We start from the raw sequence: 26750 nt of genomic DNA on the forward strand, positions 1-26750 counted from the left end.
AAAATGTTTTTTATTTTATTTTTTTATTTATTGATTATACAAACTTAATGCAAATCTAAACCGTATTCTTGAACTTATTTGTTAGAAAGGAATGTGGATGTCACAAATTGGTATGCAGTGGGGGCGAAACGTGGCTTTGGGATTTTAAAGTGCATGCTGTAAAACGTGCTCAAGGACGGAAGTCGAATCTTACAACACATGTAAACATATATCTAGTTCATATAAAAAAATATTATTAACAGCCAGGCAGACCAATCTTATCTCCAATGTATAAAACAAACGTTTTAATACTTATTTAAAACTTTTAATAAGTTGAAACTGACTCGAAAGTGTTCATAATTTATGGCTCTATTATGCTATGCAAAAAAAAAGATTAACACACCCAAAATGTCTCATATAGATAGTGGAAAGTGTTTTGTTTGAAAGTTGGAGTCACACACAGCTTAATGGTAAGACACAACTTCTGCAGTTGTTCAAGAAGAATTTAATTCAATAATCTCAGAAGCCCCAACTACTTGAACATTAAAAAATCAAGATTTGAAGATAAGATTTTAGGTGCTGGTTTGGTAGGCATAAAACAAACAGTCCAAGGTGTACAAACAAATCTGAGAACTAGATCACATACAGACTGTGTCCAAGTATTGGAATTCTATGAGAAAACTCATTAGATTTGAACAAAACATGGTTATTGCCATACAAATTCTGTACCAAGTCCAAGACTGAAAAAGTGCACTTCAAAATATAACACAAAGTTTACCTCACAGAGAAAATGATCGTAGCCTATAGTTTATAGCGACGTATTGGTACAATCATAACTATAAACATATTTTTGTTTTACTGTGTGATTTTTAACAAAATTAGCCAGACAAAATGTTAATAATTTTCATAATCTATATCCATAAGTACATCATTTTAAAAAGTAATCCAATCTGTAAGGCTTTATCGTACAAATGTGTATCAGGTAAATGCTAAACACCCTAATCAGGGTTCTACGTTAAAGGTTTTAGCTTTCAAATGAAGAGAGACATCTTAATGTAGAGGAGAGAATCCTGTCCCCTCCATTTATTTGTTTCATATACATCAATAGTTCTTCAGTTGTAATACAAAAGAAAAGTTATACAAACAGGATACCTTCTGACCATTTTCATCAGTCCTTAGTGCCATCTTAAAGCAACATTTCTCATTTTAGGTATTATTTCTTAAAAACCAATTTGCAGATTGTGCCCACATTCCCCTTCAGAAGTGCCGAATCAAATTACCAAGAAAATCAACGTGTGCACCCCAACTCCTGTCGTCCTGGATAAAGTGAACATGATTTGGGAGGGTTTAAAAACTCACAAAAACATTTTTGAAAACAATTATTCCAAAAAGAAAATAATGAAGGACATCCCAGTCAAGACCCAATAAACAGTCAAAAATGTAAACTGTCCATTCTTGATCCAAACCACAGCTGTTTCTGTCCATTATTCCATGAAATGCTGTAACTATGTGCAGACGCTGGCTGGCTGACTGACTGGGACAGAGTTCCGTCTTGAATTTAATGTTCAAAGTTTATTAGTACAGCATGTGGCTGTATTCTATGAGGCTGATGACTGAAGTTTGTTGTTATGAGACCTACAGAGTACAAAGAGAATGATATTAAGAGCCCTTTGGGTTTATTGAACATTCACACATAACACAAGTGAAAAAGAAATTGGTAGAAAAGGAACACAGGAAAATAGCCACAGGGGTTATAGGAATGGCAGCCATGTTTGCGGGAATGCCTTTCAGTCATTTAAACTGTAATGCCATAATGCCAGTCTGGATTTAGAAGAAAAAAAATACACAAACAAACATGCAATTTTACTTTATTTGAAGCATGGTCCTTTATTTTCAACAACAAAATCCTAATAAAAGAATTTAAAACTTTCATAGTTGACAAAAGCTTTTTTTAAACACCTGTTCTTTAAACGAACTGATACTGCACAGATTTTGCGCAAAATGCGTGCCGCAAAAGCTATGCTCGACAAATGTGTTAGTCCCTCTCCTTAAAAACCTGGACAGTAAATCAGTTCACACAAACCGTTGATAAGCACATAGCTATAAAACTAAACAGGAGGTCTTAAAAATGACAATGCCAGCCAATCCAACAAAAAGTCTTGTCACATGAAATTTACTTTCACGTAAAAAGTATCAAAAGTATCACGTGACCAGCAAACAGATTTACACAGGAGCATGTGTGCAAGGTATCTTTATATTCAGTGCTTCAACATGGCTGCCGTTCTCTGACCGTCAATCAATCAAGGCATCGCTGGAGTTTTGTTTTTTATTGACAGCTTTTTCCATTCTCCAAAACATCACTAATTTTATTTAAATATACATCAGCTTCCACTGTTAATAAAACAGCAAGTTCCATGATTCTATAATAAAGAATGACGCCGCCCCTTCAGCCATTATGACTTATGACATCACAATCTGCAAGAAAGGATAATGGGTTGTATGAATGACATGCACAGATGCACAAACACAAATGGTTGTCATCAGAACACAGCGGTTGATATGAAAAGATATGAATGTGACAGGATGAAATCTGAGAGTGAGATCAGAGGTCAGTCGACAGCTATAGACTCTGATTTTAAAATAAATTGTGTGGATGCATAAATATTTTTAAAGCTGCGATCTGTAACTTGGATTTTGTTTATTTTTAACAAAAAAATAAGTTATTCGGCAAGAACATAAAATGTCAATATTTAAAACTCTCCTTACCCAAAACGGTAAGCTTATAATGATCATTATTAAGTTTTATTAAGAAATGTTTCATGTCATTTGACTGCAACACATGTAAAGATAAGTACGTACAGTGACATGCAATTTTATGTTTTAATCAGAGGCGGCGACAGAAAAGCAAAATTTACGCAGTGCAGCTTTAAAAACAACTAGGCATGAAAAAAAACTGGACAAAAAAAATCAACGAAAGGAGGACGTGACAAATAGTTAAACAAGTAGTGTAAAAATGCACAAATTTAGCAGACTTCAACTAAAACTATTTAAACGCTTTTCAGCGATTTAAAGCATAATATCTACCCTAAAACACACGTCACATGATTTACGCAAAACATACGTTACCTGCTTGCTTTAAAAGCTTTTAGTTTCTGTACAAAGAAGGACTCCAGAAACTCGGCACACTGGTAAAAGGGCGAGTCGCTGGGATTGTAGTAGCGGCAGTTGTCGAAGATTTTGGTCATGTCCGCTACGAACTCCGTGAGCTTGCTGTAAAAACGCTTCTGTATCCTGTCCTCCATCGTCGACAGGTCTGTTAACAGAAAATACAGATTTAAAACAACCACGACAAGAGCAGATTGTGAAATGTTAGGAAATAAGCGAAGAGGGAAAACTAGACGGATCATAGGACTAAATTCCTACCCATTGGTTCCTTGATGATCCCATAATAATCCGGCGCGTCATTGGGATCTACTGGTTCCAGGAATGGCCATGCCATTTTATGGGCCTAACACACAGAAAAGCATTTACACTAGTTTTAACGTTTATACTTGAATCGACACAGCAAACTTACGTTTAATATTAATATTATTAAGAGCGAACGAAGAAAGACTGAGAAGCAACGCTCACCTGTAAGGAACGCAGGATTCGCTTCAAACCCTCGTAGTCTTTATCTGTGAGCGGCGTCAGTACTGTCATGGCGTCCTCTGTAGACTGGCACTGCGGGCACACGTACTCGTCGATGTGTGTAGCTTCGCTCTGCAGGATGCCCACGCAGCGACCATGGTACCAGTTCTGACAGCGATCGCAACCAATGTAGAACCTGAAAACACATGCAACTCAATTATGTTGGAAAAACACTTAGCAATGCAGCTATTGGTATTAAAAGTGTTGTAAGCCATGGTGTTTGATTAAAATGCGAAGATGTGTTTTTACTGTGACTCGTCGTATGGAGTTCTGCAGATGCAGTAGAGCTCTTCCGTGCTGCCCTCCTGTGCACGTTTACATTCTGCGCAGATGTAGTCATCCATCTTCTTGGCTTCTTTCTCTGTGATTCCCACACACTCCCCATGGTACCAGTTAGAGCAGAGGTCACAACCGATGTAGAATCTGCAGCAAAAAACACACATGAATATGTTGTCACTTGTCACACTTCAGATGAATATCTTTTTAAATCATGTCTTTCATCAAACATCAAGTTTGTTGTAAAACTGAAAATGCACTTTAAATGAGCATTTAACTTGGTGTGCTTGCAAAAAAAGAACATGTGAAGCTCATACTTGGATTCATCGTAGGGTGTTTTGCAGACGCAGTATAACTTGATGTCCCTCTTGCTATCCTTTGAGGTAGTGGAGATCATTTTCTTCCGTTTGGACTTGGACGCCGCATCCCTCTCCTCGTCCCGCTTGCGTTTGTGTGCGGATGAGGGGGAGGTGACAGTCGGCGTGTACGTAGAGAGGCCGGCGTGCGTGTGGGCGGCGGCTGCAGCTGCTTGTGCGGCCACGGCCTGAGCTTTCTCCTTCTCCCTCCTCAGTTTGATGAGATCTCTCCTCAACTCCTCCTAAAACAACACAGAACAATTGTAGGCCAACTAGAAGAGCACTGCAAAGGTCACAAATACGAAATAAAGTTAAAAGTGAGTCAATGTTATTGACACGCTGCCGTATTTAGGGTTGGCAATCTCTAAATAAGCTCAAAATATTGCTTTCTCTTACAAACATTATATTTTGCTTTAGAATTCATTTATAAACTAACTGAAGTTATTTGCATCTTCGGACAAATTATTCCTTTAAAACATTATTTGGTGTTTTTTGCTACGCTTATGTTCGATATGTAAATTAACGTTTCACTATTTTTATTATGGTTTATAAAACTACAAATTAGCTTTATCAACATTGTGCATTCTAAATGAAAGTTTATTACTTTCAAATGCCAACGTCATACAAGATACAGCGTTCATTATGAAGCAGACATGGCAGGAAATATTAATCACGAGCATCGCTGCATTTCTCCGTGGGTTACGCTGCTTTCCTCTCACCTGCACCTGCAGCTGGAGTTCTTTATCTAACAGAGCTCTCTTCTTCAGGATGTCGGCCTTCAGCTGCTCCTTGTGTTTGAAGAGCAGAGCTGAAAGCTTGCTGGCGTTCTGCTTGGTGCGCTTCTGCTCCACCGACTCCTCACGTTTCCTCTTTTTGGCCGCCTGCCTCTCGTCCTTGTCGATTTTATCCAGGATGAACTTCATCACCTGGTTACAAACGATCATTCTGCACAGAGAGATCAAAGGAGGTGTTACGGGTCTCCCTAGAGCAGTGGTCACCAACCCTGTTCCTGGAGATGCACCGTCCTGCAGACTGCAGCTCCAACCCTGTTTCAGCACACCTGTCTGTAATTATCAAGCAAACCTGAACGCCTTGATTAGATAGTTCAGGTGTGTTTGATTGGGGTTAGAGCTGAAATCTTCAGGACGGTCGATCTCCAGGAGCAGGGTTGGTGACCACTGCCCTAGAGACAATATATGAAGATTAAGACCTGTCTATATATGCATGTGTAATGTATTCGACAGATGTTTTTATTCAGTGCATGATAAACAGTGTTGGGTGTAACTAGTTACTAAATAATTAGTTACTGTAATTTAATTACTTTTCCCTTGAAAAAGTAAAGTAAGGGATTACGCTTATTTTTTCTGTAATTTAATTACAGTTACTTCTGATGTAATTAAACTAAACACTGTGTAATATATGTGTGTGTAATAGTAGAATTGACATCAACAATTCAAAGTCTAACTTTAAAATCTGTGCTTTAATGTATAATTCTCACAATTGTAATACTTTGGTCAGTTAAAAAGAGTACTTTATGTAGTTTTATATTATTTATTTGAATGAATTAAAAGAGCCGTTTCATGTCTATCCTTCAATCACTTAACTAAACAAGGTTGATGTAGGAAATAGAAAGTAATTAGTAATAAGTAACAATGCTTTTTGTAGAGAGTCATTTGTACAGTAATCTAATTACACTATTGAATATGTAATTAGTAACTAGTAATCAATTACTTTTTCAAAGTAACTCGCCCAACACTGCTGATAAATTACACTATTTTGGCTCTCAGGAGCCCAAGACAAAAATAATTTTATTATTTTTAATATTTATAACGCACACACATAAATATATATTATTCATGAATAAAACTCAAAAGCCGGCCATAAAAAACAATGAGATTTGATGTTATCGACGGGCCGCCATACTTGAATTTGCCGCACTGAACATGCAACGTACTATAAGCTCAAAATATGAATGATTTTCTCTCACAAATATACCATTTTGCTTCAGAAGAGATTTATTAACCCACTGGAGTCTTTTGGAATACTTTAAAGATGGATTGATGGATGTGCTTTTTAAAGCTTCAATAAGTTGAGGCCTGTATAAGAAGCAACATGACCACATTTTAAGGTTTTTGTTTTGATCCGAGTCAAAGAAGTCATATACATTTGGGATGCCATTAGGGTGAAGGAATTAACAATATATATTTTTTATTTACTTTATATTTTTTCCTCTAAAAAAGCAATAATCACAGTGACTTTATAAACGAGGCATTTCTTCTTAAAGAGAACAAGCACTAAAAAACATTTGAGATCAAATCTATGACAATATTTTAAGATATAACTTTTGTTTTGAACTGAACAAATTAGAGTGAAGGAATTGAAAATGTTTTTTGTTTTTGTTTTAAACGAGTCATTTCTTCTTAAAAAGCAAGCTATAAAAACACATCACCCCAATGGTTGGACTTACAACCTTAGGGCAACTATTGCTTTTGTTTACTTTTTTCTACTATTGATACTGTTTTTACTTATATTACACCTTTTTGATATTTTGACTCTTCCGCAGTTGGTATAGCCAATGTATTTGTAGTTCACAATTATAGCATATATTCTATATATTTCATACACTTTATTTTTTGTCTGTACTTCGCTTTCCTATATTTACTGTAAAGCTGCTTTGAATTATTTTTTTACAGTGCAATACTGTAAAAATCTGAACGTTTACCTCTGGTTTTCCTCTCTTTCAGCAGGAGTCATAGTTTTCTTCTGTTTCAGCTGCTCAATGGCTACATTCTGCTTTTGAGCCACCTGAGTACAACAACACATGAAAGAACCATCAACATTGAATTCAAACTTCTTTCCAACCGCAAAGCTCTTCCCCAAATCACATTGATTGAATGGAGTATAGTTTCTGGTTATGTAAGTCTAACAGTGGAACATCTTAAGTCATGTATTTGAGTCCAGACCTGTTTCTGCAGCAGGTCACTCTGACTCGAGTTCTGCTGGCAGTGCTCCCGCTTGGCCTCCTGCTGTTTCTTCTTCTGCTGCTGCTGTTTCTCGCAGAGCTGCTGGATGCGCTGGAGCTGTTCCTGAACGCTGGTCGTCTGGATCGTCACCAGGTTCTGGATCTGGTGCGTCTGGACCTGGCCTCCGCCCTGCTGCTGGATCTGAATAGGCAGCTGCAGTTTGATCTGCTGGGGGATTCCAGCCACGGTCCCGACCTGCTGGACCTGAGCCTGAATCTGGGCCGCTACCTGACTCTGGATATGAGAGATGACCTGCTGCTGAAGCCCGGGGACGCTGAGGAGCTGCGGGGGGAGCTGGATCTGGGGTTGGACTTTGGTTACTGTGGTCTGAGTCACTTGAGCTACGGGAAGGGTGGCGACCTGCGACAGAGGGGTGGCGACCGTCACCTGCGGCATCTGCATGGCAGGCAAGGGTGCGGGGGCTGGTGCTGCGAGTTGGGGTGGGGCTTGTGGTTGAGGGCGGAGCTGTGCGGGAGGGCGGAGCTGTGCGGGAGGGCGGGGCTGCAGAGAGGAGATCGGTTGGGGAACGGCGGTGGTAAGGGCGGTGGGGGCTATTTGTGATGGCATGATGGGAAGTGAGGTTGGAGGTGGGGGCTGTGGAGCAGGCTGAACTGCTAAACGGAGAAACGTAATACAATCAATACATTTCAACGGTATACTGAAACTGACAAATAAAAATGCACAACAAGTCTCACCTGGTAGCGTGGGTGCTGCAGGGGTGGCGGGGGCTACCGGAGACGGGGTGATCGTTGAGGTTGTCGTACAGGGTGTGGCGGGTGCAGACGTCGCTACAGGAGCCATGGGTGTGAATAAGAAACGCTGGACTTGGCCATTGGGCATGGCCGCCTGCATGAGCTGTTGACCTGGACCCGGGATGACCGTCACGCCCTGTGGGATGACCTGCAGCTGACCTGTGGTTTGACCTTGTCCTTGAATCACAACGGTCAACCCTTGGCTCCCACCGTGCTGAGTGAAACACACAGGATATTTCAGTACACTCTTTAGCACTATGCGGTAAACCATCAAAGGTAAGACAAGTACTAACCTGAGCCCCTTGGGTGAGCTGCGTGAGCTGAGCCAGGGTGAGTTTCACCTGACCCTGCTGTGGCCGGGGTGCAGAGGGTGTTTGTGGGGTCTGCGTTTGGTTTGGTGTAGAGAGGCGGGGAGGAGTGCCTATTGCCGGACTCCCTGTACCCGTCTGCACTGTCTGTTGCACCTGACCTGTGAGATACAAAGAGAAAATCATGTTGACACTGCGAAAGAGCAGAAGATTTCAGCGCAAGCAAAACAGATATATTATGGACTGTAGGTCTGCTTGATATTGAAAAATGTGGTATGTGATACGATAATGTGCAATAGGATCATTCTTTAAGTTATTACACCATTAAACTTTTTCAAAATTAATAATAAATAATCAACATGTATGTTTCATATTTTTTCCAGATGCTTTAGTTTGAGGAAATTCCCTTTTCAGCATCAGTAAATCACAAATCAGAATAGAACTGGGTGTGAAAAAAAAAATGTTAGAATTAAGAATACCTTGTTGAACCATCAGCGGTGTGCGAATGATGGTCTTTCCAAGAGTGGTGGTCTGTTGCAGGGGAGAACGAGTCACTGTCATTCCCGGTCTGATAGGCGTCCCAGTTGTTATGACCTGAACATAAACAGTTATTGAACAACCGTTATTGAGATTACAGGTACATGCAGATTTAGATACATACTTTCTAAAAGGGTCAATGCTAAGAGAACTATAATTCTTTACTAAGGCCCGGTTTACAGACAGGACTGTGACTTAGTTAAAGCTGTATACCTGCTGCGTTGTTGTGGTCGTGTTGGGCCTGATGTTAATGGTGGTAGTACGAGGCTGGAATGAAGGGAAGGATTGAGCACTGCCCGCCGTGCTGGCTGGAATGATGCCCACCACCTTCTGTTGTACCTGCACCAAACCTGTAGAGATGAATGACAACACTTAGATTGCTCGATTCATACTTTTATTTTATGAATACAAAACATATCTGAAATGCAAAATGTTAGAAGTTTGAATTTGTAAAAGGTAGAGGCAACGCTGAAGCTAAACCAAAACAAACACCAATAGCAATAAAACTTAATTACGGTTGTCAAAGGATTAATCGCGATAAATCGTATCCAGAATAAAAGTTTTTGTTAACAATATATTTGCTGTGTACTGTTCATATTAATTTTGTATTTATAAACATGCACATACATGCATATATTTAAGAAAAATTAATCAACGTTTAAATATAATTTCAATTATTGGTAAATATAAATAAATACTAATACTAATCTAAATATTTCCTAAATAAATAAACATGTATGTGTATGCTTTTAAATGCGTTTATAATACAAAATTAACGTGAACAGTACACACACATATATTATGTAAACTTATTCTGGATGCGATTAATCGTGATTAATCGTTTGACAGCCCTAAACTGAATCCAGTGTATTTAAAAGATGCAACTCAATTAACGCAATCCTGAGCATCAAAGTCGTAGAAGTGATCTCAAAATGTATTATATTAAGCTTTAAAGCGTTCACAGCGATGAAAATCACTGGAGTTCGCTGGATGACTTTTAAGTGATAACTATATGCAATATCACTGGTGGTCAACGATGACTGAAACGTTCAAAAACCAAAACATTTCACTTTAAAAATCCTAAAATGGTGCCTCTCTGCGTGCAAGCAGGCCTATCGTATAAGAATCGCATGCCAATAGTGTCGGAGGCCTGTTGTACCTCCTTGCGTGGTTGGCACGTTCACAGTCACTATCTTGCTGTTGGCTGGAACAGGCAGTTTAGCCGCGATGACGCTGCCGCCCATGGACCCCGCAGCAGCCGTGATGTGGAACGTTTGCCCGGACGTGGTGGCGCTACTCGCCGCTACGGTCACAACCGAACTGGTGGAGACTGCAAGACACAGGTCTGGTCACCACCCTAACACATACATATCAATCTGGAGATCCAGCAGTGGTGCCCAGAAACATCCATGCTCACTATGGACACCCGGATGATGTATAGAGACAGTGCTATTCAAGGTGGGTAACTTCCTAAAATTAGCAAAACGGCCTCCAAGTTGCACACTCTAAATGGCTGAAAAACATACTCTACAAGTGAACAGATGGGGTGCGTGAACAACGCAGTGCAAGTGTGCAGTCTTGCATGTTCTTGCAGGCAATACAGAGGTTGTTAATCTTGATTTCTAATGTATCCATTAAACTGGATGTGTTCAATTATATATATCAGTCATGAAATCATAAAACAATCATATTTTTATGATTTTAAGATCAACTAATGGTTGCACTTTAAAGTGTGAACACATGACCTGTGTCATATTTATATAAAAATATCAAATGTAATATTTTACATTTTCTGTGGTTACTGCTTTAAAAACTTCTCTCTTATGTTCTAGGTCTCCCTATAGTGCCCCCTGCAAGACCCACATACTTGCAATGCGTTCTGAAATGCATTGTGATGCATTTCAGAACACAACCATTGTGCAACATCGAGCTTATGTTCACGTAACTGCATAAAGTATGTTTTAGACCTAAAAAGTGTCGTCGTTCTTCTCATATTTTGATTTTTAGTATCACAGTATCCTCATTTCAGATCTAGATTTGGATCGAAATCTGATCTAGTCCCATTGAACCTTCCTCAGGGTATAAGCTAGGCACCACTGTCTTTAATACGGCAATGCATTCCATCACTATTCGCATCAACGTACGGCATTCAGACAACAAAACGATATCGAGCACAAAAAGCAGGCCACAAAACATCACCACAAAAGTCTACTCTTCAATCATGTACACTGAAATGCACAAAAAACATCTGAAGTAAACCAAAAAATGACATTAAAAACCATGCAGCCATATAACCCATGTAAAAACACACCTGCATTGCCTTGCTGTCCCTGCTTGACCCAGGAAGCGAAAGACTGCTGGAAGTTCTTGTTTTGCTGGAATGTCACCGGAGAGCCCAGCTTGGTGGCCATTACCACTTTTGGCACTGGCGTTACCTGACCGCCAACGGCCCCCGCCACCACCTTCTGAGGAGTGGATCCAGGTGTATTAGTTGTGCTGGTTAAGGTGGTTGTGTTGCTGGTGCCACCAGGTTTCTGCTGCTCCAACCGTTTCTAGAATATAATCGTGGGGTGAGGGGATGAGTATAAAAATATACAAAAGATACAATTTTATAAATTATTATTAGGGCTGTCAATAGATAATTTTTTTAATCACGATTAATCGCATCCTTTTCGTGGATCGTTTTACTGTTTGAGACTGTCTGCAAACAAGCGTCTTCCCGAAGACCCGTCAAAATAAAAGTCCCCATAAATTGAACACTCAAGACAAAAAATACTGTAGGGTACTATAGTATTTGCTATTGAAAATTGAAGTGCCCTTGTAGTAAATTGATAAACACTGTATACTATAGTAAAGTTCAAAAACAATATAGTAAGAATTTTACTGCAGTTTACTATAGTAAATACAATAGTATATTACAGTAATTTATGTGGACAAATATACCTATATTGTGTAGTAAAAAAGGAAAAACACAGAACTTAGAAATATTAAAACAAATTTAGCTCATCCATCTGTATGTAACATGAATGTCTTTTGTCAGTTATCTGCCTATTCATGATGAACTACACTTGCACATTTCTGCCTGTGCTACCAAACTTTAAACCTCTCTAGCACCAGTGCTATGTGCAAAAAGCAAAAAAAGTTAAGTTACAGCCTTAACACTAATAATAATTACTGCTTGCCTTTGTTTTATAGCAGATATATAAAACCAAATTATATTTTACCTATAACCAAATTCAGGCGGCCAAAGCGGACACTAGTTAAAATGCTTAGAAGCAAACTTGACCAATCTAAACCCAAAACAATTATATTGATTATATTATATTATAATTCAAATGAAATATATATTTTTTATCTATTAAGTAATTTTTGAACTCGGACAGGTGAATGACAAATTTACTTGTCCGAAGGACAACCACATGCTTAATGTCAAGCCCTGCGTATAGTGAAATTAAACATACACTATTTATTTTGTTTAACATGTTTATTTTAGTGCTGTCAACCGATAAAAGATTTAACTAACTAATCACATGCAGCTTTGATGTTTTAAAATATACTTTCACATTCTGATAATTTCACATTTTATCTCCAAATGAATGTAGAAACAACACATTTCTTTGAGAGCTTCATTTTAGGAATGAAAGCCAACATTCTAATATTGTTAGCTTTGCAACTGATGTCTTTATTAAAATGTTTTTTCTACTAATCAAACCCATTATAATAAGTGTGTCTAACAGGTAGGAAATATACAGAAAATAAATAAAGTTCTCAAACACTTAAATACATGAAATATAGAAGAATCCTCTTTAAAGCTACAAAATCACATTGATTTCTTCTTTTCTTTTGTTCTTTGATTAACATTAGTGACAGGAGTCACAGCAGCATGTTTATGAACGTGGCCCCTTTAAGAGCTGCGGCTCTTCATTTTTAAGTCTAATGCACTTCCTATTTTCACTACTCTTTGCAATCATTTAAGACTTTATTTAACTTGTTGAAGACTGTGCTTGCTAAAATACTAGACAAAATGTGCTTTCTGGCATAATCTTGTGTAAGTTAATACTGGCGCGCTGTCTGACAGAGATTCACTGACGTAGCCTTTAGCCCGTGTGTACACCAGACGGGACCGCCGTCGCGTTGAGCCGTGTTCCACAGCCAGAAGCTGTCAATCTATACTGGACGTGTCAATACAACCATTTCAAATCGCGTCAAAATAGTTTAAAGGCCATTATATGAATAAGAGCGTGATTATATAATGTAACGCTAGACAATGATGACAGAAAAAACGGATGTTGCGTTAATGGCGTTAAATATTTTTAACGCGTTAATCAAAAAAATTATAATAATCGCATGCGTTAACGTTGACAGCCCTAAATTTTTTAGAAAGATTTCAAATGCAAGATTTTTGATTTTGCAAAGTTTTGGAAAGGCCCATTGGAAAGAACACCCATTGCTTTCAATATTGTGCCCCGGGTTAATAAAGGGGGCGCCCCAGGTGGGCACATGTCTATATCCCACCTGCTGGGCTGCCAATCTCTGCTGCTTAAGCTGAGCTTCCAATTGGGCCTTGATCTCTTCTGCTTTCTTCTGCACACTAACCTTAGTCGGGTCAGACGCTTGGGTCTTTTCCCTCTCAACCCTGTCGAAAAAAAACTTGGGTTAGGTTTAACCTCAGTTGAATAAAGTCATGTGGGTAAAGAGTACATTTGAAACAGGCGATCTCAATACAAAACAGTTTACCTTTCTGTAAAGGCTCTTATCTCCCAAAGTTCTAGATCTTCTTCAGCCACCCAGGTTTCGATAACAACAGGTCCCGTCTGCTTAGCCGGTTCTGGCTTTTTTGGTCTTAGAGCACTGGAACGTAGACCTTTCCTTTGTGGTGTCGGAGTTTCTGTTCAGAGGAAATGATGGACAGGTTTATCAAGCCTGGAAAAGATGGGCGCAGATTATTGTGTTTTTAGTCAAAACTCCTTATTCCACCATTACCTTTTGGAGTATCAGGCACTCCAAGGGGACAGATAATCTTCCTGATGCAATACTCTGAACGGATTCCGTAAGGCCCAACATCTCGCCGCTTGATGATCTCAGTGGTGGTGATATCGGTGTCAGATGTTTCTGAAAAGTAAGAGTCAAAAGGTTACTGAAGGTTCCAATGTCAACCCTCAAAACCAACAAATCTTAAAGCGAATGACCCCCAACCTGTCCGTGTTGTCCCTACGGCGGGCGAGGGCTTCACGCCCATATCATCCCATCTGAGGCAGGCCCAGAGCAGTCGTAGCGTCAGGCTTACTCCAGCCAAAGACCTTACAGTCTGGAGTCGATATCTATACGAGACAACCTCCATTAATTAGCCTTCAGCGTTAAAACAAAAGTTTTCAAATGACTGAGATGAGAAACGTAACGATACCGACCTCCATGTGATCCCAAACGTTGGACGTGGAGATGGATAGGGCCAGATGTCTAAAGCCGGCTTGGCATTGTAGTTAAAAATGGGAACTTCACGAATGCCACCGCGCCTCGCGAGTTTCTTCAGCTCGTCGTTCGGAAGCACGAAGATGCTCTTCTTGCTGCTCTTGGTCACAAACTTGCGGTACGAGGGCAGGGCCGTCCCGGACCGTGCTTTCTTGGTGCGGGAGAACTTTAACAGTTGTACTCTGTCCCTGGTGGAATATTCGTGACTCACAGTCATAGAGGTCACAGTGGACCCGCAAGGACCTGTTCGAGTTTCTGTGACGACGGTCTTGCACTCTTTTGTTACCAGGGCTCCCTGGGATGAGTTTGTAACCTTGGTGACGGTCATTGTGGTTTGAGAGGAGAGCGTTGAGACGGTGCTACTAGACTCCGTCTTACAATCCGTTGACACAGATAACCTATTATTGGAAGCGAGGCTGGCACTCGAGGTCAACACCTTGCAGGACTCTGTAGACACTGTGGTTGTAGTCGTGGTGACTTGAGTAACGACTTTTGTTATCTCCCCAACGCTGTTGCTGTTTTCAGTGATGTCGCTGCTTAAACTGGATTCTTCTGCCGACTGGACGGGGGAAGAAACGAGAGGTTTAACTTCGTCAACTTGCATGGGCTCTATCTTTGAGTTACAACTAGGCACCTCGGGTCTTGAGTTTGGTTCTGAAGCTACTGAAGAAGGTTCAGGTACAATGGAGCTAACAGAAGTGTCTACAGTTCCCTGGCTGGTGTTTTCCAACTTCAACATTTTCTGAGGTGGTAGATAGTCAGGGTCAGAGTTAGAAACCCCTTTCTCTCCGTCAGATTTCACCTGAGGATTTGAGCTGTTCGTCCATTCTTTAAGACACTCTTGAGTGGCGTCACCATTTGTTAGCGACTTCACCGATTCCTTTGGTGATATTGCTTTGATTTCCTCGCCAAGGCAACTGGTTAGCTCCTTGGCGTTAACGTTTTCAGTCAAATTCTCGCATTGCGAGTCTACAAGGCCATCTTTGCCATTGACTTGTAGGGGAATTGTCTTTTTTAAGCTTAGGTTATTCTCATTGTTTTCAATGATAGTGCCAGTCTCTTCCGGTGCAGGACACACACCTTCTAAAACAGTTTTATCTGGTTTAGCATTTAAGTTGAGACTCGTATCAAGACTTTGTGAATTTCCATTGAGCTCAGACATTGCTACTCGACTGACCATTTTGGGTTCTAGTTCTGGCGATTTCTGATGTTCTTTAGTTACACCAGAGTCACTTAACCTGACATCCAGGTTATTATTCTGTCCCAAAGCGTTTGTTCCTGACTGTTCTTCCTCCTGGTTAAAATAAAGCTTTTTGACCACATGATCTTTTTCCTGTATAGTTAGGCCTGCCACCCCATCTGTCCTGCTGGTTTTTGGAGTTTCAGGGATGCTTTCTTCAATCTTTACCTTTTGTTCTTCAGCAGCCAATGTTGACTCCTTGGTTTCTGAAGAAGGTTTAGAAACAGCTGTCTTCTTGAGTTTCTCTAACCTCTGCTTCTCCTCCAAGGTGAACTGTTTGACGCGCCTCTCCAAAAGGCCATCAAGTTTTGAGGCATTGACTTTCTTTTTGTATGCCGTTCGTTGCAGGAAACCCTCGCTGACATTGACAACATCATACCAGAAGGATTTCTTGGGATCACTTGGAGCGCGATCCTTTGTTACTTCGCCTTCGAAAGACTCTACTTTGACAAGCGAGTCATTTGAAGTATTTGTAACATCAGCTGCAAATATAAATAAATAAACAATGTTACAAAATGTTTAGGTTTTTACTCACAATACTCACGATTGAGCTTAAGTTACTGTCCTTTAAGCAGTGAAACCACAATGTTTTCATACAAAAAATACCTTTATCATCATTTTCAGCAGAGTCTGGAGCACTAGTGTCCATTTTTTCTACAGATCCATTTTTCTCATCATGATTCTCTTCCACTTCTTCATTCTTTTTTTCTTCTTCATTTACATTCTCCTTTTCCACAACGTTTTCATTCTCCTTACTTTCAACTTTTTCGCTCACTTCTTCATCCTTTAACACATCATCTTTCTCCACAGACGATTGTGCTTCTGAAGAATCCAGAGATGCATTTTGGACACTGGCCTTTTCAGCCTCACTTTGAGACGAATTTCCATCCGTTTTAGCTGAAGTTTTTGGTGTTTTTGAGAGAGCAGCCTGATTGTCTGTTCCCTTTTTAGCTGCTACAAAAAAACAACATTTAATCAGATAAACACTACCAAAAGAGACCTTTAACTATAATTTTAGTATTCAGTACAAGCAAAAAACGTACCCTCGAGGGCTTTACGGTAGTTGACGTTGGTGTTTCCAGGAAGCTTCGGGAGGAAACGGTGGACGTGCGTTTTACTCACCCAGCTCCAGCCACCATACCCGGTCACCCTGTACTCTTCACCCTTCTGCTTCCACACCTGCAGAAGATTTAAAAGTTAAATAAGAGTTACTGAAGGTCCACTGCAAGGTTATTACAGTTTACTATAATTAAAACAATTCTGTCAATCGAAAGCAATCAAAATATCTGCCTCAACATTTCCTGGAATTGCAATTACACAAAATGTTTAGCGTGAACATAATGTAAGTTTAATGTGTCAACTGAAAGTACCTGGTGTTTGATGGGAAACGTGTACTTCACCCACGTGGCCTGCTGCATGGTCTCTTCATCCTCCAGTTTTTTCTCTCTCTTTTTCACCTTCTCCTTCTCTTCCCGCTCCACAGAGGTCATACGATGAAGCCTACAGAACGATGCGGTAGGAAAAAAGAAAGGTCACCGAAACTAGGACGTTAAGGTGACTCGCAGTACATTTATGGAGCGCTTCCAGCAAAGTCATCTGCTATATTACACAAGGATGTTTTACGCTAAGAAGCAACAATGTGCAGTATGATATTGTCTATAGATATCAAATCTAAGATCAAATTTGCAATTTGTAAATTTTCCTCTAAAATTGCAGGTTTAGTTATTTTTACATGGGTTGAAGTCAAATGACATAATTTTTTTCTGACCTCGTGTGACCCAGAGAATCCTTCCACATCGGGAGCATGACCACGGGTTTGATTGCACATTCAAGAATGGCCAACGCTAAAGCAAACTCTCTCGCCTTGCTGCACATCTGAACAGCTTTTATCCAGTTTGACCTACAGCCACAAAAAAAGGTAAAGGTAACAACATAAAATTGTTTAGGTTTCAGCAAATTAACTTAAACAAACCGTTCTGGAACTGCTTGTGAGACTTACCTGTGTGAGGCCCAGTTTGGATGCAGAAATGGCGCAGGGACGTTGTTCTCGAGCTGGATGATGGTCAACCTCAGTGTGGACACGATCAGCGCCTTTGAGCCGTAGAGCGATCCATTCCACTTGAATTCACCAGCAGGGGTCATGCAGAACTTGTGGGAGAGATGTCTACGTTTGTCGTGGTCCTCGCGGTGCTGGTGTTTGTTCAGCGCAAGCGTGTTAGTGCTGTACTGGTTGTGGTAGACGCGGAATTTTCCCTCGTTGCCCAGTTTGAAAAAGCTGCAGCTTACACCCTGCTTCGATGAATCTCTCTTAATCATGCCGAAGGACAGCGGCGAAGACTGAAACATTTGCACAGTTTACCGTCAGTATACAAGGAGTAAAGGGGACAAAGATAAACAACATTTGGCTTAGATTAACATGCGTGTCTCACCTCTTTAAGTGCTTTGCTTCCATCCTGAGAACTGCTGTCTTTATCCTGCATGACCCTGCGTTGGCTTAGCTTGCTATCAGGGTTGCGGAGTCGCGTAACCATGCGTGAGGCTCCCGTCTTTACACCATCTCCATTAGCTTTATTATCACCTAAAACAAGTAAAAATGCAGTTACAGCATTTCAATCATTTTGAAACAGATTTTCAAAGCTCATCTTTCAGGTGTGTGCGCAAGCGCACCTGCGTCTTCATGGCTGTTTAAAGAAGACTGCGAAGACCGGTCCGCCAGGTCGGGTTCTTCCGGATCTCGCAGGCATTCAGAGATGGAGAAATGACTGCTGCAGCTGTTGTCGTCTGCTGTGGCAGGAGGTTCAGCCATCAATCCAGAAGACCCTTCACCATGCCCATCAGACTCTGAGCTTTTACCTACAGGAAGTGACATTGACAGGAAGTGAGAACAATACTCGTTGTATGCAAGTAGTCAATCGTGGCCCAAATAAATGACAATGACACTGTCGTCCATTATTATAGACTTGACATGAGGTGAATCTAATTCAAAACGTTAACATTTACGCATTCGGCAGGTGCTTTTATTCAAAGCGACTTCCGTGTCTTTTTACTATAGTGTGTGTTTGCTGGAAATCGAACCCATAACCTTTGCGCTGCTACTGCAATGCTCTAGCAATGGATCTACAGGGAAACAACACAGACCTGCTCTATACTTGGTGTAAAGACGATATGCCAAAGACACTAATATGGCTAAGATCCAGTTCTGCACTATAGGCAGTAGTGTTGAACAAAAGGCTACTGGGAAGTGTAGAGCGTCACTTGTGCCAACAGGAGCTTTGTTTCATTAAAGTGGAAGATTTGTTCTGCGCTAGGAAACAGAGCAGCTAACTGGTTGGGACAGACCTAGCGTAACAGTAGCACTTATGTGACTTGAACACAAAGTAAAAGCTTCATTTCTGAATCCTTTAACGTACCTGCCAACTCTTTCACCCCATCCGCTCCTTCCCTCTTCTCCTCCCCAGTGGAAGACAAACTCCCGACATTCCCTGTGGGATTCTGGGAGTCGGTTTTAGATGTTGCGACTGTCTCAGAAGCACCCGTTTGAACCTCTTCATCAGCCTGACCGGCTGTAGCTTTGAATGGACAAAAAAACACAACTTCTTCAAATGGGAAGAATAATAAACCAGTACACATCCGGCGTACAGTTTCACAAGTCACAATTAACTGCTTATTGTTTAAGATGCAAATTAAGATGTTGATCACGACTGCTTTAAATGCTCCTTTGTGAACAGCCAAATATAAACAAAATGTGAACTGAATCAGAGTGAATCAATAGAGGCTGTAAAAGGACAGCTTTTGATAAAGCAATATATGTTGCTTAAACAGCTGTGTGAAAGCACATCATCTAGAAGAAAATGATGCTCTACATAAAAAATTGGATTAGATGAAAAAAGCGTTAAGATTGTAAGTGATAACAAAAAAACACTCTGCGTTAGATATCATATTGATTAAAATTAAACTAGGATTTATAGACAGTCTGAAGCACAAAAGCTTTATTATGTTGGCATATATTTAAAACAGATTTTTGCAAAGATGTTCCAAAAGATTTCCAAAAGGCTCTCACCGTTTGCAGACGTCTGCTCATTCGTTGAGTTTCCATCACTAGATTCTTGTTTTGAACATGATCCGTTGGGAGGAATCATAGTGTCAATCCCTCCTGGTTCACCAGAGCCCGATTCTGCTTCCTGTCTGGCCTTCTGAGCCTCCTCAGCCACCCGTCGTTTCACCTCCTCAAGCTCCGCGTCCTGCTTGGTCTTCAGACGGTCCAGAATCACATCTGGAAAAACACACACACAAAAATCAGAAAGTCTTGAAACACTATTAGTGCAAATATGTCTCCATATCTTTAGAGATTTCAAAATGATTATTAGATATATAAAGTAATTGTGACAAATATCTCATGACTTTTTCTCTTTACATCTAATAAGACTGTTTGAAAACAGTAAATGAGGTGAGTGTCTGAACTATTCTTTTATTAAATGATGAATTGTTCCAGTTGGTTGATGCAACACTGCCAATCTCTTTAAAACGATCAGGAAAAAAATCTGAAAAACTAAACCCTTGCATACTATTTGTGCAAATCACACTGAAATATAACAGCAAATGATCCCAGGTCAACACAAACAGAACTGCTATTAAAGCTGCTGCATAATATGAAAATATGATTTTGTCATAATGTTTTCCACCTGCCTCAAAATCAATCTAGCGTCTGTCCGAGCACATCCTAACAAGCACTAAAACAGACGATTTATTCAGTGCAATGTGACAGTAATAAGCCCGAGCAGATTCAACCCTGAAGAAGGCATCATTACAAATGTATGACTACAACAACACAGTTGGCAGCAGAAAACATCCACAACAGCTGTCCAATACGGTCCTCGAAAAATCCTTTCCCTTCAATCCTGAAAGATGCATTGTAGGATCAAGATAGTAAACCACTGACAATCGGCATATAAAATAACTCCTCGTAACTTAACTTTCCTGAATGCACATTTTAAAACACCACATAAAAACCGTTTGCACAGAGGAAGGAAAACACAGCACATGAAACAACTGCAACAATTTTACAACACGACTCCCCTGCACGTCTAACTTCTTTCTTCAATGTTTATAGATTACAGTACATTTAATAAGGCTGTAAGTATTAGAATACTAAACTCTATGGCCCGGTTTCACAGACACGGCTTAGCTTAAGCCATGACTATGCCTTAGTTGAATTAAGATATTTATGTCGCTTTTATAAATAAGAGAAAAATAAGGTCTATATTACATCGGGTTTTTATTATAATTTTTTTCTAAAAACTTTGAAACTGTATTTGATGTGAGGCTATCAAAAATCTCTTTGAAGGAGTTAACTGTATAAAAAAACACTAAAAGTTGCCAGCACACATGACTCAAACAATCAGTTGCTGAAGAAACAGCATTGATTCAGACAACCTCCATGTCCATATGTTTTTTTGTACGTATAACATCAGGGATGAAAAATGAAATAAGTCCATTATTAGCTTGTGAAAAAATATGTTTCATTAAAACACATGCAAAGTAGTTTTTCCACAAGAAATAAATGATATGCACAAAACAGCATAAAAAAGAATTTGGGTTGAATCACGCATCTAAACAAAACATGTGAAGGACGCTAATGTAGTTTGATCTGCATCTGAATGTATGTTTTTTTTCTACATGCAAGTATGACATCTGCAATTTAAACAAAATTAGAGCGGTCAAACGATTAATTGCGATTAATCGCATCCCGAATAAAAGTGTGTTTACATAATATATGTCTGGGTACTGTGTATATTAATTTTGTACTTCATACATTCACATACATCCATATATTTATGAAAATATTAAAGCCAATAAACATTGATTAATCGTTTGACAGCCCTAAACCGAATACATTAAGAAAATAAACTTAATTTTGACTCAAGTGTCAAAGTTAAGAAAAACACATTAGTTCAGAGTGTTGATTCAGCACATCTGTATTTTAATAAAGAAATATGGTTCTGGATGAGTGTATTTGTCTTACCATTGGCAATAGTGAGGTACGCCCTGCTATTCCCACGAGCCTTGTTGGTGAGCTCCTCCGTAATGTCCATGTGAGAATGAATCTCCTCTCTCATCTCCTCCAGAACAGAGCAGAGATCATTCTCCCAGTACTCCTTATCCAGAAGCTCCAACAACTCGCCCAGCTGGACTTTAGTGCTGTAGTACCACGTCTTCTTATTTTCATCGTCACCGTCCTCCTCTCTATAACAGATCAACAGAAGCACAGGTTACATCCAACACGATTGCGATCGCTATTTTTGAATAAAAACATATTGACCAGATTTAAAATGATCATTAGTACCATAAACAAAACAATCTAAGTTCCTTGAATGTAAAATAAAATAATAAATGTAAGAATATTAAAGTTGCTGATTTTTTTTGAAGAGTTTGGAGATGTGCTGGAAATACTCACACAACAATCCTCCGGTTAAGAAACCAGTATTTCCTCTGACGCCGGTCATAACCAATTGGCTCCTGTCGGATGTACGGACGGCTCTTTTGAAACTCCGTCAAACAATCTGTGGCGCCCGGCACTTTGTGTGCCACGCAGATCTCACACTGCCACTCGTCCTCGGGCACCTCCTCCAGAGGTGGCTTCACACACTCCAGGTGATACACAGCCGAGCAGGTCTCGCAGCACAGCAAATCGCCCAGTCTGTGGCACACCCTACAATGGTCGTCGTACTGAATGACCCCCTCGGACATCAGCTCCTCGCGGGCGAGGTTGGTGGTGAGGAATTGGTCGACTAGGAACTGCAAGACCTTGACTTTACTCTCCAGAGGACTGAACGGGTAGTCTTCACCCTCCAGGTCCGGTAGGACGTGGTGATACTCCGGGTCACTCTCGCAGTAGGCGCGCACTACCTCTGGCCAGGTCATGCCGTCTATGAAGTAGAGCGTGGAGTTGACGCTGTCCTTAAGGTCTGCGGGTCCGAAGGTGGTGTTGGAAGTGTCCTCTTCTCGTAAGATAGCTTTCAGCAGAGAGATATGCGTCTCTGCCATTAACGTGCACTGCTCTTGAGCTACCAGAGCGGCACAGAAGTCCTCAAACCGGAACGGAGAGAGGCGCAAGACGGTGCTAAAACTGCGCAGGACCTCATAAATAGCAGAGGCGTTGAGAAGCTGCTCGTTGGGAATGAGAAGATCCTCGGAGGAACTGGGCAACTCCAAAAACGGGATCTCCTTCTGTTCCAGAATTGGAGACGGTGGCCGTCTTGGTCTTGGCCTTCTCCGACCTACTTGACAAAAGAAACGGAATCAGTTTCAACTGGCCAGGCAGAACACAGGAAAATACGATGAAGCACTTATAATAGTTTACTAAATGAAAAATGTGCGTCAGTAAAATATTGAACTACACAGAAGCAAAACAGTGCATGTTGTTTCAATGAAAGAAGATTATAAAATATATATACATTTTTTAAGAAAGACCAGGCAACTGCATCCAAGTCAATTTTATATCAAACTTTTAAAACCGTTTAAAAGAATTTTCCATGGTTTAACTATAGCAACCTTAGTTTTTGGTTTTATTAAAAGTAAAATAAAAACAGTCACAAATTTACTAGTCTCGCCACAACAACTACAGTTTAACCATATTGTTTATAGTAAAACTGCGGTAACACAAATTGTAATCAAACTTCACTGCAATATAATAAAACCATTATTAATTCCCCTAAAGGATATCCAGTGCACGTTTAATTCCTCATCCAAAAACGGAATTATCATTTTAACCTAAATTATAACAACCTGACACTGGAAAACATTTCCTAATCATTAAAAGCAACGGGATAAGTGGGACTATAACGTCACGGGTCGAAATGCAACTTCCTCCAGCATCAGGTGCAGCAGAACTGGCGCTGCATTTCAAAACAAGCGGCCGCATGCTGCCCTGTCATCAGCTTGAAACCCCAGTCAGAGAGGGACATAGACATGCTAGTGAGCACAGATAGTGAGTAAAACACTTGAACATAACAGTTTACTCAAAAGTGCAACTAAATTACGAGGTTTGCATAATATTAAAATATGTTTTAATCTCATTAAGCTAATTACTTTACATAATATTAATGCTAGTCAATCAACTAGCGAGGTGACAGGCTAACTAAGCGTGACCACGTTCGTGTGCTTTAGCTTCAGGACCAAAACTTTATCAACATTTATCTAACAACTTCAATACTTATATAAATTTTTACCGAATACAAGTTAACAAATTATTCAAGAAGTCCGTGTGATGTGCTAACTGGCTAACGCTAGCAAATAAACAAATGGCAGAGGAAGGTGATTTTTAACTTCTTTTAAAAGCATACTGCGCACAAGTATACTAGAAAACACACTGCTGTAATATGAAAAGAAGTAGCTAGTTCGCACTGCAATTTTATCTAACCAAATGAGGAGCAGGCTAAAGCTAACTGCTAAACCCGAGGCCCTCCGCCAACAGAGAAAAGCACCAGGATCCATTTTGAGTGTTTCGGTCAACAAAGAGAGATCAGACACGGATCTCCCGTTTTCCAGCCCGCAGCTGCCATCGCAGCACGCGGATCGGTGTCTCGTGCGGTGCGTGCGTACCCGCGGCGCTGCCGTGGCTGCTCTCCGTGCAGTAACTCGCATCATCTTCATCCTCTTCCCCCAGCTCCTCCAGGTAGTCCGACTCGTCGTTGATGGCCGCCTCCTCCTCGTCTTCTTCTTCATCCTCCGACAGACGCTCCTCGACGAAGTCGTCCTCCTCGGACCTCAAACTGACCGCATCCTCGTCGTCTTCGTCGCTTTCGTGGTCGTCGTAAACCACCCCGCTGGAGGCGATCCGCCGTCCCCTGCCTCTGCCCGATCCTCTGCCTCTACCCCTGCCCCTCGAACCCGCGGATCGCGCTTTCCTCCGGCCTCGCGACGAATGATGATGGGTTCCTCGTTTGGGGCTGACAAAATCCTCATCCGAGGTCCCTCTATGCTTCGGCTTTAAACTCCGACGGGGTCTCAGACCGCGCACCGGCCCCGATGAGGGCTCCTGCATCAGCGGGGTTTTGGGCGGCCTGCCTCGTCTCCCCCTCATTATGGATAAAAATCTATTCTCTTCAGTTTCGCGTTTTGCGCGCTCCCTACGCGCATAAAACCCGGGATTTCGGGCACCACCGTTAAGTCGATCTCGTGGAGGCGTTGATGCACCAGTCCCGCGGAGCCCCGGTCTCGGTTAACGTCGGAAAGCTCAAAACGTACGCCCGGCGCCCCGCTTTGGGTCGCTCGTAGCCGCCATGTTGCTTCCTCTCTCTCCGTCCACTGACAACAGACAGCAGGCCTAGTGCTGGAGTCACGTGACCCGCGAGCGCTCGCTACTTTTTTTTTACCACGATTTTTGTTTTATTTTGCAGTTTGTTGACGAGCTGCTAGAGTGCGCGTTGCTTTCGTTCTTTCATCGAGAGCGGGAAACGAGTTTCGTACGCGGGTTTGATGCTTTAATGGCGATTCCGTGGCAGTGGGTATTGTTATCTGCTGCGTGCTCGTTTAAATGCTCAGCTTCCCTCTACGTGTTACTTCAGTCGGTTCGTCCAGATCAAGGGTTCATTGAAACGGGTTGATGTCGGTGTAACGCACTGAAAGCAATACACGTATTCGTGTGATTCAATATTCAAGTGCTGGTTTGTTTGTTTAATGAATAACAAAACAAAACGCACAAGTAGGCTATTTGCAAGCAGTGTGAAAAATGTTGAAGATTTTATTGGCCACATGGGGATATGAAAGTTGACGTTAGTTGTCTGATTTGCAGTTACTAAAGTTAATTTGATCTAGATGTGAGAATAAATGGGAAACATTTCGTTTTTCCTTCAGGAATGCTGCGCATCTGAGAAAAATAAAACGTTTGTTCTGGTGGTATTCTTGAGTCTTGTGTAAATATTTGGGATGCTCCGGTGGGGTTTTAACAAACAACTATTGGACCTCTGTAAAATAGGTCTGCTTTGATCATGTTTTGAGTTTGCAGAGTTCATAAACACATGCATTTTGGTATATTTGCTGGTTAAATGCAGCATCTTTCATTGAATATGGATTTCCATTTCACATTAAACAGGCCAACATTATGAGACGCAAAGTCAAAACAAAATATAACTGTGACAATCCCCAGAGTTTTTTTTTGCTATCAAATAAACTCATATTTAAGTTATCATTATACATTCACATATTTAAACCAAGCCATTGAAAATAATTCCAGTGCTATTGCTAATAATCAAGTATGGGCAATGACGTATACAGATTTTTGACATGCCAAAAATACAAATAAATTATTATATCTATTGCAGTTATTCAAACATTAAAAATGAATATTTACATTTAGTCATTTAGCAGACGCTTTTATCCAAAGTGACTTACAGAGAGCAATAAGCGATACGTCATACAGGAGCAATAATACAATAGGTGCTAATACAAAGTTACTAGTTTCAACAAAAGTATATAAAATGTATTCATATACATATTTATGAATATTGACTGCTTTTCCCCACTAAAGTGACCTGTAAACCTGTAAGTGTCCTTTTTCATGCTATAGATGATATGCCAAAGGTTTAAACTTGATTAAAAAGTGTCTGATGTAAACCATCACTGACAGTCGGGAACGTTCCCAAATTCCCTCATCTTGACAGATTGGTCTTTCTTAAAGTCATGCTTTTAAACCGTGCCACAATTCTTCTAGCACAGTACAAACATACAGGGGCGGTCCTAGACCATTTGGTGCCCTAGGCGAGCTTGACTGATGGCGCTCCTTCCCCACGAGAAAAGAACTCATGTCCAAAGAATTGCACATTTATTTAAACAACGATAATACAAACAATATAACAATATGTGCAAAAGAATAAACCTGTTCAATAATAAATATACAAAAAATAAACTTAACTTTAACAGTCAAAATGTATGTCAAAGTATTGTTGTAGATAGAGGGATGGCAAAAACTGTTGAAAAAAATAAATAGACATTATAATTTTAATTATAATTTTTTTTCTCGCCGCATATTTGGCTCCCCTCACTAGATGGCGCCCTAGTCAAGTGCCTATGTCGCCTGTAGGAAGGACCGCCACTGCAAACATAACCATAAAATCTGTTTATGT

At 40.5% G+C, this 26750-nt stretch overlaps 1 protein-coding gene across 9 annotated transcripts; it reads right to left on the minus strand.

The window, feature by feature from the left end:
• Nucleotides 1–44: 44 nt before the first annotated feature.
• bptf (bromodomain PHD finger transcription factor) lies at nucleotides 45–25320 on the minus strand. 9 transcript variants are annotated; one of them, XM_057345497.1, is made up of 32 exons: nucleotides 24229–25316; nucleotides 22082–22904; nucleotides 21650–21870; nucleotides 19688–19900; nucleotides 19038–19196; nucleotides 18295–18480; nucleotides 18057–18205; nucleotides 17627–17964; nucleotides 17396–17527; nucleotides 16998–17127; nucleotides 16671–16806; nucleotides 16234–16581; nucleotides 14327–16109; nucleotides 14115–14239; nucleotides 13902–14030; nucleotides 13656–13806; nucleotides 13434–13554; nucleotides 11230–11470; nucleotides 10078–10248; nucleotides 9132–9268; nucleotides 8861–8975; nucleotides 8367–8542; nucleotides 8017–8287; nucleotides 7262–7932; nucleotides 7021–7103; nucleotides 5018–5243; nucleotides 4260–4540; nucleotides 3916–4089; nucleotides 3610–3802; nucleotides 3403–3487; nucleotides 3106–3292; nucleotides 45–1614 (listed from the first exon to the last, which is right to left on the minus strand). In XM_057345497.1, exons 1-32 carry the CDS (start codon nucleotides 24707–24709, stop codon nucleotides 1578–1580), a joined length of 8673 nt encoding a protein of 2890 aa, XP_057201480.1. In that variant the 5' UTR covers nucleotides 24710–25316; the 3' UTR covers nucleotides 45–1577. The 9 variants fall into 9 exon arrangements, with proteins under 9 accessions (XP_057201480.1, XP_057201477.1, XP_057201476.1 ...); XM_057345495.1 differs by having other exon boundaries at nucleotides 46–1614; nucleotides 7262–7935; nucleotides 24229–25313; XM_057345499.1 differs by having other exon boundaries at nucleotides 46–1614; nucleotides 7262–7935; nucleotides 13515–13554; nucleotides 24229–25301.
• Between the last annotated feature and the right edge of the window lie 1430 nt (nucleotides 25321–26750).

The sequence above is a fragment of the Triplophysa rosa genome, linkage group LG11, assembly GCF_024868665.1.
Source record: "Triplophysa rosa linkage group LG11, Trosa_1v2, whole genome shotgun sequence".
NCBI classification, from domain to species: Eukaryota; Metazoa; Chordata; class Actinopteri; order Cypriniformes; family Nemacheilidae; genus Triplophysa; species Triplophysa rosa.